The sequence below is a fragment of the Cyprinodon tularosa genome, unplaced genomic scaffold (genome assembly GCF_016077235.1).
Source record: "Cyprinodon tularosa strain WSP-4 unplaced genomic scaffold, ASM1607723v1 ctg418, whole genome shotgun sequence".
Classification (NCBI taxonomy): domain Eukaryota; kingdom Metazoa; phylum Chordata; class Actinopteri; order Cyprinodontiformes; family Cyprinodontidae; genus Cyprinodon; species Cyprinodon tularosa.
This window is the reverse complement of record NW_024039139.1, coordinates 1,049,705-1,062,115: the sequence shown is the minus strand read 5'-3', so window position 1 is coordinate 1,062,115 and position 12,411 is coordinate 1,049,705. Positions and strand designations below refer to the sequence as shown.

The 12,411-nt window shown below is 37.5% G+C and overlaps 1 protein-coding gene across 2 annotated transcripts in view; it reads left to right on the top strand.

Annotated features, from left to right (window-relative positions):
- LOC119792394 (poly [ADP-ribose] polymerase tankyrase-1) overlaps positions 1 to 12,411 on the top strand; it is a 101,660-nt gene that overhangs the window by 66,156 nt on the left and 23,093 nt on the right. For both annotated transcript variants that reach the window (XM_038299015.1, XM_038299016.1), the window contains 8 exons: positions 3,756 to 3,850; positions 6,211 to 6,277; positions 6,403 to 6,589; positions 6,971 to 7,092; positions 7,179 to 7,270; positions 8,730 to 8,808; positions 9,112 to 9,283; positions 9,830 to 9,909. In XM_038299015.1, coding sequence (XP_038154943.1) covers positions 3,756 to 3,850; positions 6,211 to 6,277; positions 6,403 to 6,589; positions 6,971 to 7,092; positions 7,179 to 7,270; positions 8,730 to 8,808; positions 9,112 to 9,283; positions 9,830 to 9,909 — 894 coding nt within the window. The remainder of the gene's footprint in view (positions 1 to 3,755; positions 3,851 to 6,210; positions 6,278 to 6,402; positions 6,590 to 6,970; positions 7,093 to 7,178; positions 7,271 to 8,729; positions 8,809 to 9,111; positions 9,284 to 9,829; positions 9,910 to 12,411) is intronic.

The following is a 12,411-nucleotide window of genomic DNA, read 5'->3' as shown; positions in this document are numbered from 1 at the left end:
CAGCCAAAAATGTTGATGACATATCTACTATAGATTTATTAGTCATTTTATTGAATTGTATAATTGTGTTGTTGTTAGATTTGCTTAATGCATAGAGCCCAGAACTCAGAACCATGTCATCTGCTGGTTTTGTCAGCTCTGTTTTATCATTTACAAAGTAAAGGCAGGTGTTAAAAAAACTAAAAAAATGATGGCACTTCATGCTGTCCTTTTGCCAGATATGCAAAATGCAGAACTTGGATTCACTTCACTCCCCAAAAATACCAGCACCAGGTTTAATGACCATCCATGTGATTAATGAATAACAGGCTCCTCTTAGCTAAACCCCACAGACATCTTTGCATGAAAGATGAAAGATTAGCGATACCAGAAGCAACATGTCAGATGAGCCGAAGTCTGTTGCTAAAGCTCTTTGACACCTTAGTAGAGCCACAAACTGATTGCCTCCATCGTACACGTCGTTCCGGCAGTAATTCATGCAAAAGGAGCCCAGCCAAAGTAATCGGTTAATACACTGTACAGTGCATGAGCATCTTCTTAGGAAGCCTTATGGTTTGGAATCTAAATGGTGAGCATTCCTTTGCTTTAAACCATCATCCTCTAATTTACACAAATTATTTTGTTTCTTTTTTGCATTAAATTTGTGAAATAAACTAGCCGGTAATGTTCTAACTTATTTAGATGCACCTTTTTTCCTACTCTTATTAAAATATGTCTCAGGGTTTGAAGAACCTTTGTTGGCGAACCCAACAAAAGATTGTCGATGACTTTTTTGGCCCCTGTTTTACGCCTCAGATTTAATTTGGGACTAGGACTAGGGCTGGGCAATATGGTCTTATAATCTGATAGCAATATTTTTAATACGATTGTGATTATGATAGAATTGACAATAAATGCACTTTTTTATTGATTCATTTGAGTCAGTCTTGGTAACTGTATAGCTCTAAATCATGCCACAGTAACCACAGCTCAACAAGCACTAACACTATTCCTAAAAAAAATATATATATATGTTTAAAATGGGAATATTTGAGACATGCGTTACATAAAGAAGTGTGATTTATACCACTGAACATCCAGAAGTAACTGCATTTAATTATAATCTCCATGCCCTACACTGAAAGAAACACTGAAAGAAGAAAAATATAAAAGATAAAATTCACAATTCACCCATTTTTTTTATCATCACTAATTTTAAATTATTGTTTAGACATCAAATCAAAATTGTGATGACGACTAGAAAATTATCAGCATAATAATTATAGATGCCCAGCACTGTAAAGGACCTTTCTCAGATCAAATTTACAAATTTTTTAAAGAACAGCGTATAAACCTAAAAATTTTGTAAGATTAAAGGATTATCCATCCAGACTTTAGTCCGTTACTAATCCAACCGTGTCTTTGTCCATTATCTAAACTGCGGTGCAGCCATTCCCCCTCCATGCTGGCATGAAAAGCAGCTATTCAGACCTTAAAAGTTGTCCAATAAAGAACAAACAAATCAAGAAATTCAGGTTTAAGAAATTATGACTAGGGCTGTAACTAAAGATTCTTTTGGAAATCGAATAATCTGTTGATTCTTTTTAGGGTTAATCGATTTCTAATCTGATCAAAATGTTCATTAAAGAAGATTCTTTGCTAAATTAAACCAGGTGGAACTAGACTTTTTCACTTGTGGAGTTCTGGATATAGCACATTGACAGATTAAAACTTTTTTTTTTTTTATCTTAAATGAAAAATGTTTATATTAATTTTTATTTTTTATTTTTTACAATTTTGATACCGGTATATGTATTTCGGTTGCCCCTGTCAGCTAAAGGCATATTTTACAGTCTCTATACTCCAGTTGGTGATTAATTGATTGCTAAGTTGAAGATTATTTCAATAATCGATTAATCAGGATTAATCTGATTAATTGCTTGCCCTAATCATGACTCCTCCTTAGTTATTTACCCTTGTATGGTAATAGTCCTACCAAGCTAAATATTTACTTTAAAGTCAGATGAGTCAGTCTGTCGTCTCATAGGGTACGATGACTGACGTTATGATTTTTTACAACTGTGTTTTCATCACCAACTGGTCCCTTTATAAAGGAAGCTGTGGAAGAAAAGCATGGCTGCTAAAAGCAGAGAAGTGTCCCTGTTGGGACAAACCGACTACTATCAGAAATAGATGGCTTTTCCTTGTCTAAATCTAAAAAAAAATAAATACCCAACAGGCTAAGATATTGTGTAAGCTTTGTGATATCTTGGTTTGAATGAATGTCTTCTTATTATAGCCTCATACTGAGTTTGTTTTGCCACACTCAGTGTGAGCGAATCAACAGCCGTGGTTATTTAGATTTCATGAGCCGTATTATCTCTGCCAAGGAATACATACGACATGCTCAGTTTATTTAATTATCGTCAGGGAAGCCCAAAAACTAAATACATGTTTGCATGTTCATATAGAGCTAGGATGGAAGAAGGAATCATGATAAACCTGGGTTTATTGCATTAACTGTAGATATATGAGCAAGTTTAGAAAAAAATAGTTTGAGAAAGTATTTTCTTGCAGCCATTCCCAAATTTTTGATGACAAAAAAAAAAAAAAAACTCAACAACTTCAAAGGGGCTGACAGAAAAGGAACTGCATGTCACATCTCAATTATACCCCAAATATGCAGGAATGAAAAGTTAATAGAGTCTTAAATTAACTTTAAGTATACAATATAAAAATACTTAAGTTAGATCTACTTTTTAGGAGCTATTAGTATTGCTAAACATTTTGACACCTGAGTTTTTGTAAACAAAGCACTGTTTTCTAATTTGATTTGTTTCTCCATTTAACAAGAGTTTTTAAATACTTTTTGTGTGTCAGACATACATTGATATTTGTTATCATTTTTATCTTCAAAATGGAGGAAGATAAAATATTGGCTTAAAGATTCAGTCCCAAAAAAAACATCAAGGATCAGTTGGATCGATTTTAAAATAATACATTTTTACACACCATGCCCTTTTAATTTCCTGGCCTACTATTGTTATGTTTCCGCTTTGAAAGCACAGAGAAAAATGTTTGTGATTCTGAGCACGTTTTTGTGGCTTTTAAGGGGAAACGATGGCCTTGTTTCAACTTTTAAGATAATTTTAATTGACTTTTTCTCCAAGTCAGCAGGCATAAAGCAGTTGCCAGATTTTTTGCTCCATACAGTACATAACAGAGTTTTAGTTTCATTTTCTTCTATGAATTGATTAATTCTCGTTTTAAATACTTAAATACTTATTAATCTTATGTTTCCTACTTCTTGCTGCTGGATTCAGGTTAAAAAACTGTGGTGAATCCAGTGCTGAGAAATGTCATGGCCTGCAGGCAGTTTCTCTACAAAACTGGAACATTCCCAATGCCGTAGGATTTCTCCTTTAGTCTGGGTGTTGCTCCAGGTTTGGGGAAGAATGGGCTCTGCAGAGAGCAAACTGAGGAAATGCAGCATATGGTGCTGGATGTATTTCATCTGTCCTATCTTAATGGATGGAGAGGTTCTGCTTTTCATCTGCTTATCGAGGAAATGATTCTTAGACCTACTGGCTGTAGATTCAGTTGGGATGAAGACCTATTTGTTCTTGCAGAGACACACTGTCGCTGAATTAGCATTTTATCAGCAGCCGCTGTAGAACAAACCTATTGGCTGACATTTACTGCACTTTTTTTTGCCATTTTTCTTCCATTCTTTCCCTGCGTGATGGTATTTTTTCTTCCCCTCTGTCTCTTTCAAGTCCACTCCTCTCCACCTGGCAGCAGGATACAACAGGGTGAGGATAGTTCAGTTGTTACTGCAGCATGGAGCTGACGTCCACGCCAAGGACAAGGGGTAAGCATGACAAAAGCTATTTAAATCAAGTTGTAGGCAAAGACAGAAAGCGCCTCTCATTGATGTTGTCCACAGTTGTTGAAAGAAGCACATTCTTCTTTTGGTTTTAAGACTTATTTCATTTTATAAGAAAAGAATTAAGATTTTTAATTTTTTTTATTTGTAAAAATATTTAAGAAAACAGATTAAATGAATTTTATTACACATCAGGAAACCTTAAAACCTTTCTCTTATAACCAAACAGTTCAAGGCTCTTATTTAGTCATGATCACCCCATACAGGTGGTAAACTTTATGCAGTCAGCAGCTCCAGCCCTGCAAACTTCATGTGGCCTCCAGATTACCTTAAAGAGCTGTGTGTAGAGAGTTTTATTGGATCACTCATAATGGCATAACAGCTGCATCTAAGTCTTATCAGCAAATGCAACGTGAAGCTACAAAAACGGTAAAATAAAGCTCTCCACCAGTGAACATGAGCAGTGGAGGGATTTGCTTAGGAGTGACGAATCATCGCACTCTGATGATCCACTAAACAACGCTATATTTGGCCACACCTGCCTTACTGTTCTATATCAGGTGTAAAGCTTGGTGCAGAGGAGATGGTTATGGTGTGGGTTTGACTTTGGGAATCCATAAGTTCATACTTTTAACTTTTTGCGAACATTTAGGGAACCGTTCCTTTCTGTCTCATCATGACGGCCCCAATTAAACAATGTGGTGACGTACATCATGACATGGATTAGCTGGCTTATTGTCAAAGACCTTGACTGTTTAAACACCTCATTCCATTAGATCCTAAGTGCAGCCTGGAGGGAGGAGTCGGGTTTCCCAGAAGAGCTTGATGCACAACATCACCTTAAGGCTGAGATGATAAAACAATATATAGATGAATCAATTAGGAGAGCACTAACAGACCATTTAGCTAGCAGTTTCCCACCCTGCAATCAAATGTGCGAGATGACGACTGTTCAGAAATCTGCTCCTTATTTAGCCCCTCATGTCTCTTTTGTCTTTGACATTAGCGGACATTAAATAACAACGGAAATTTGAGAATAACTGTTAACATGTATGAGGTCATTTCAGTACTAAAGAAACCCAGATGTTATGTGATTTTTTTTTATGCAGGTCGAAAGGTGCAAACAAATAATAAATGATGTATAGTTTCAAAAAGTTAGACAACTTTTATTGTCACAAACGTGGTGCAAATTCCAGAACACCCAAGCACAAAACAAATGCAACAGAAAAATGCAGCAGAAAAAGGCAAAACAAACTGCAAACAGGTGCAAATGGCAGCAAACGGCTAGCCTGGGTGCCATTCCAAACTTAGTCCCGCCCACAACGTTTGAGGTCGGGAAGTTCAGTCTGGCATTGCTCAATAGTAGCGCGAGTATGCTCGCACAATATCTGGCGGGCCAATCAAATTGTCAGGGCGGGCTTTATACGATGATGGACAGATGATCAACAGTAACGTAATCAACCACGTGACCAAAGCGTGCTTGGGTGACAACAACAATTGCTGCCGCTGGAGAGTTGAGGTGAGTAGATTCTGCTATAAGGGCTGTTCTAGAAGATATCGACAGCAAATAAATTTTAAAAGAGGAACAGAGAAACGCGATCAAGTCTAATCTTCTTATTCTAGGCGTGAAACTGCACGCTTTGATTTTTGTGGACAACAACTATGCGTCGCTTAACATACATCACGCACTCCGTTGCTCTTATTGGTTGTAGGTCTATCCAATTGAGTGCAGAGGCATTTTTTTTTCCTGGTTCGTTCGAAACACGCCCCATAATCACAGCTCTATGGAGCAGTATCAGACTCATATTCTGACTAGAATTGAGTCGGACTACGTCAGGCTAGAAAACGGCTGCCATTTGCAGCAAACGGCTGCAATATCCAAAATATGCAAACACAAAAACAAAGGAAAAAGAAAAACACTGCAAACATGAATTGCTGTAATCACTAACAATAGGAAGAAAAAAAACTACAATTAACAAAAAATGCTACAACCGCAAACAAAAAACTGCGAGCAAATGCAAAATGCTGCATCTTCAGAAAGAAAATGATACTTGATGTTTTGGAGTTTGCATCATAAATGTTTTTACATCTCGTTTTTTTGTCATTTGCTGCGAGTTTGCACCTATGGCAGCCGTAGGTTTTTGCAAATTAGAAAAATAATTGTATGTGTAGTCCACTGAACTAAGTGTAGTTTCACTTTTTTAACAATTGGATGGAAAACCTCAATATATTTTGTTCCAGTATTCAGAGCAGCATTGTTACGACCTTCGGAAATGCTTTATAAATTCAAGAGAAAAATAATTTAAGATTTTTACTAAACAGTTCCTCATGTTTATCTTTTCCAGTGGTCTTGTGCCTCTACATAATGCCTGCTCTTATGGACACTATGAAGTCACTGAACTGCTGCTAAAGGTAAGAGTTCTCAAACAAACAATCACATCAATAGATTCTTTTTTTGCGAAATGGAAATGTAATTAATACATTTGTTCAAAGGCATTAAGGATTCACTCCTCCATTTTTTTGTGTTTCATTTCTAGCATGGAGCTTGTGTAAACGCCATGGATCTGTGGCAGTTTACACCTCTACATGAAGCGGCTTCCAAAAACCGAGTCGAGGTCTGCTCTCTTCTTCTGAGCCACGGAGCTGATCCCACCCTGCTGAACTGCCACAGTAAAAGCTCTGTGGACATGGCTCCAACTCCTGAGCTGAAGGAGAGACTCACATGTGAGCCTAGCTGAATGCGTAGCTGGTGAAACAGCTGTTGTTTTAAAACAACTGTCTCTTTAAATTATGCCTAAACCTTAAATATCTGTTATTACCTGAAATTGATTTTTTTTTTATTTGACTTAGTTCCTCTTTTGCACTTAAAAACATTGTTTGCTGTTTAAACTGTTTAACAAAGCAACACATACTGTTGTCGTAAAACGGAAAAGTAAGAATAGATTCCAGGATTATTCCAGATGAGCTACAGCAGATAATAGATTTTAAAGAACAGATGCTGCTTTAGCTCTATTATAAACCCCCCCAAATAAGCTGTGCTCAGATTAAACGGTTTTAAAATTCGAAAAGAGGTTTGATGTTTATTTGCTCTCAATGTGCCTTCAGATGAGTTTAAGGGCCACTCGCTGCTTCAAGCGGCGCGAGAAGCAGACATGACCAAAGCGAAGAAGACCCTCGCTTTGGAGATCATCAACTTCAAACACCCCCACACACATGAAACGGCGCTGGTGAGATCGAAACCTGCTCCGCTCACAGGCTGACACCTTGAATTATCTGCTGATTTCTTTTCTCTGCTTTTGTTTCTGTTTGTTAGCATTGTGCCGTCGCCTCACCTCACCCCAAACGGAAACAGGTCACAGAGCTGCTGTTGAGGAAAGGTGCCAACGTCAATGAGAAGAACAAGGAGTGAGTTTTCCGTTCCCATTATTGTGCTGTTAATGAATACCAAGAGTTAATTTTAGATTTGCCCCAAAGCTGATTTATTTCAGAGGAGACAATCAGAGATTTCTTTTTTTGATGTGATGAATAGCAACAGACTTTGGTCACCAGTGTTTTACAAGGAATTAATCAATACAGTGTGATGTTGGTCCAGGATCGGTACAAAGACTTTTAAAAACCCTTTTCAACCATATGTATTTTATTGTTTTATTTAATGTTTTTGTCTAAGGATTTTTCATCCTCTGGCTCACAGGTTTTGTCTAACTAATGCTCTAACTCTAATGTTTTAAGGATAACAATAAGGGCTGGGTAAAATAATCGATTTAATCGATTTTGGATCGATTCCTTTACATTTTTGCAAAATCGATGTCTAGGAAATGAGATCGATTAGTTTTATAGTGACGCGCGTGACGTTGACGTTCAAATGAGCAGGAAAGATGCACTCAAAATACTTCAAGCCAGACAGCTGCACATATAGCCAATAGGTTGATTGAAGACATAAAAAAAATGGAGGCTGACCATCAAACACCCTGTAGTTGTTACAGACAACGTTGCAAATATGGTTTGTGCAGTGGAGATAATGCAGCTCATGCATGTCTGCTGTGTCACGTCTGTTTGCTCGAGTGAGGCTTTTTCACTTTTTACAAACAAGTTTGCAATTTTGAGACATTTTTTCACATCTGAAGTTTAAACTGTCCGATTTACAAGTTTGCACTTTGTGTTTAATATGACAGGAAAAAATAAAATACATGAGTGTTTTGAAACACAGTTGAACCACTTTCATTATTGTAAAAACAGATCGAATTAAAATTAATCAATTTAGAACTGAATGAATCAAAATCGAATCGATTTCGATACCCAGCCCTAATAACCATGTTTTTTTTTTTGTTTTTTTTTTTGGTTTTACCCACACTAGTCTTTTCAAGTAAAGCCCTTCTTTGGCTCAACAATTTTTTTTAAGGACTTTACAACCGCACACACCCCTCCTATGACTATTGATGTCATCAGTGTATAATAACTGAAAAGGCAGAATTCAATAAAATATATGTTTTTCTTAATTGGACCAAATTAGGAATTTATGAATTTTTAAATGTGATTAGAATCTAGGACTAAGTAATGCTAATTTTAGACCAAAATCCATAAGATTTGGCACATGTTTGTTTTTATTCATATTTGTCTTCATTGTAGCATGGCCTGTTTTTCCTTTGCCAACATTTGTAGTAATTGCACACACTTCAAAATGAAAATAAACAAGTGATGAAGACGTAAACATTGCAGCCTGCTATAAGGCTGCACTGGGGAACAGAGATATTTTATCTCAATTTAAATCTATGAGGATGCAGTGTTGGAAGAGAGGAAGATGTGTAACTGCAGCTCAGTCAGAGGAGGTTGATCTTTACCTTGTTGTGTCTCCTATCCTCCCTAGTTTCATGACACCTCTTCATGTGGCAGCAGAGCGGGCGCATAATGACATTATGGAGGTGCTTCAGAAACATGGTGCAAAGGTAAGTGAGTCATTCTTTAGCTGATAAATGGATAAGCTGTCATCTTCTCTCCATGAAATATCTATATCCAAACCTTTTTTTTTTTTATGTTTCATGTTAACTCTTTTTATAATTTTAAAAGGAGTTCCTCGAGTTTCCTAAAATTTGTTAATTGACAAGATTTCTATATATTTTTTTATTTTAAGGTGAATTTCCTCCACATGATCTCCATCGTTTGCACAGGAAACATTTCTGTGACATTTAATTACATAAACCGGGGCGGCTCTTTGAAAAATCCTAACAGTGAGATGTTTGTGTGTGCAGGTCAACGCCCTCGACACGCTGGGTCAGACGGCTTTGCACCGTGCAGCGCTCGCCGGCCACCTACAGACCTGCAGGCTGTTGTTAGGATACGGGGCGGACGCCACGCTGGTGTCACTGCAGGGTTTCACCGCCGCTCAGATGGGAAATGAAGCTGTGCAGCAAATCCTCAACGGTATGCTGGGCTTTGTGTGGGTGGGCGGCGTGGTAGCTGGAAGAGTACACGTGTAGGACGTGCTGGGGTTTGGTTGCTAAGCATCAGCTGCTGATAGGAGGATTAACCGGAACTGTTCTGTAAAGGTCGATATCGATATTTTCTCTGTGAAAGTGGTAGGTAATCAGGCTCTGAGCGAGCCGACTAGGGATTGGAGAGACACTATATAACAAGTTCTTTTTCTGATTAAAATGTTCGTTTATAATGTCATAATTATACTTAATTAGACTTAATCTGGTCTAAACCCCTGATAATTATTCTTGTTTTTACATCATTGTCTAATGAGCATAAAGGAAAGTACAAAATGTATCAGCTGTAATGAATCATTGCCCATGTCTGAATCCATTCACACTTTAACTGTGTGAAAAGAGATCAGGATATATTCCCTCTTCCCGTCCTAAAGCATGTTTTTCAAAGTTTGAGGTTTTTTTGTTCAGCCCTCCTACTAATGTTTGTCCAAAGCATATGCTGCTTCACAGCCTCCATTGATCTTCTGCTCCTCTGCAGAGAACGTCCCAGTGAGAAACTCAGATGTGGACTACAGACTTCTGGAAGCTGCCAAAGCAGGAGACCTGGATACTGTCAAGGTAGTTTTATTTATTTAACATTGCATTTCTTTTTACCGACTTATGATTTGAACTCTGTCTAAGTCACAAAAGTATCGGTAAATAAGAAACTCTGAGCTAGAGGGATAAACTCCCATGACATATTCGTCATGATTTTAAGTCCAGGTTAATGTTTAGATTCTTAGAGGTTAGGAATTTTAATTTGTGTTTGGACTGTTTCAAAAAAAGAAATACCGCAATTTTCGGACTATAAGCCGCGACTTTTTCCCCATTTTTTGACCTTGCGGCTTATATAACAATGCGGCTTATCTATGGACTTTTACAGCTAACTAGGGTAATACCTAAATCTATGGATTTTACCATCCACCACGTTGACGGTACATTTGCTTTAACACACAAGTACGGTGGCCGCGTGTGCGAGAATGCTGAGGTCCTCCGGAAGCAGACTTCTACCGCGAGTGGTACGAGACAGAACGACGGCGAGTGCTTTTCAGTGGGTGTGAGTCATGGAAGAAATTTTGATTTCAGAGGTGGGGGCGACGCAAGTATTTTTAATATAACTAACTTCAGGGTGTGTGACCATCCAATCAAAGACCCGATTCAGCGGAGCATCACCTCTTTGTAAAGGGAGCTTCTCAGGAGTGACAGCGGTGACAGCCTTTCACACAAGAAAAGACGGTGGGCCAATCAAGAGCTTGTGGGCGGTCTAAACTCAGGGCAGCTTGAGCTTTTCCGCTTGGTCCTAGTGCTGGACGTATGTCTGTGTGTACTGTAGCGTAACATTGTATTTGGACAGTCAAAAGTACAGGGGTGCAGACACACACACAAAAGAATACTAGCTCCACTAAAGAATGCTAGCAGAATAATATGGGCAGAAAAGTACAGGACAAGACCTTTATAAAATAAAAAAAATAAATATAAAGAATAATATTTATTTACATAAAGCATTACAGAATGCTAAAACATTGTATAGAAAATATTGAAGACTTTTCTCGAAGAAATGGATACGTTTTATACTCTCTCCATTGTATTACGTCACATTATCATTTGAAATGCTCAGAGCAGTCAGAGTAAAGCTCAAATGGCTATTTAAGTGTATTGCTTTTTTCATTTTTAGAATATGCAATATTTACGCAAATACAAAATATTCAAAACCCAACGGAAAAAAAGCAAAAGAGTAAAAAAGTATGAAAAAGTTATTCTGTTCGCGCAGGACGGATCGTGCTTCCGGGACGGATCCTTAGTGACAAGCAGTAAGAGCTGCGCTTCGTCGGCTCTTTATTTCCGCTCTGCAGGAGTTGAGCCTAGTTTGCTTCCTGAAATCTTCCTTCAACCATGACACTTCCTGCTCTTTACTTCATGGAGTTAATAGAGGTTTCTTTTTCTTCAAATGGATATTTGATTTATTCTAAATATGGTTTATGTTCTGCTGTCAGACAACCTGTTCAAAAACATCATTGGAGAAGTTCTGGGTTTTGTTTTCTTTGGCCTTCATGCTTTAATTTTAAAGATTTTCTTTTTGTTCACCTCTTATGTAAATTAAACAAAGGATTTTTTTTTTTTCTGTATAAACATTAGCCCAACTCTGCTTAAGTTTCCATTAGGATATTTCGTGGGTTTATTTTTCAGTCCACTTTCCTTGTGAAGGAACTCAGACAAACTGACTTTAAATCCTTTAACAGACTCCCAACCTGCTGCAAACTCCTTCAAAAAGCTGAGTGACGATGTTCTAATCATGCACGCTTGATGGGGTCCGCCTTTGTGTACTCAGCTGTTAACACGTCTCTAAAATAAAAAATAACAATGTCCTGACCTTTGCAGCTGTTGTTTCTGCTCCTGAGGCGTTCTGGCCAAAGGGCTCTGATAAATGCCAATTGATTATTCTATCTCAGTTGAAGGGAATTTTATTTCTACCTGTTTGATTTTAAGAATAACGAAACCTTTATTCTCATGATTGAAATTAACCTTTCTACACTTCATTCTTTTTCAATAATAGTGAACAAAAAAACAGCAGAAACACACACAGCTCCGCAGTAAGAGAGGAAAACTGACGCTTGATTTGTTTTCATCTTCATTCATTGACAGTAGTTGTTAAATGGGTCAAAAAAGGCTGTGAGGGCATAAATTCTGAGGATTTGACAGATCAGCAGACATTTATTGTAACCCACTGGATGTTACCTAAGGTATGATGCAAATACTGTCATCTGTAAATTTTTTATGCGTTTAGAAACCGTCGCTGTCCTTGATGACACTTGTTTACACTAAACTTTTCTGAGCAGAATGTAGCTCAGCTAGTGTTACTAACAGACCGGTGAGGCCTGAAGGATCTTAAAGTTGGAGCAAAATATCTTTCAGATCCAAATAAATTTAGAAAAATAAATCAGGATATTTAAAAATGTTTGTATTTCTAGAATGATTTGCGTATCTTTTTGTTAAGAGCTAAATTTATCCTGTCAGTAAATGTATTTAAAAGGTAAATATCTGAACCTACTTTAGGAAGAGAGGATTAACATTAAAACATGG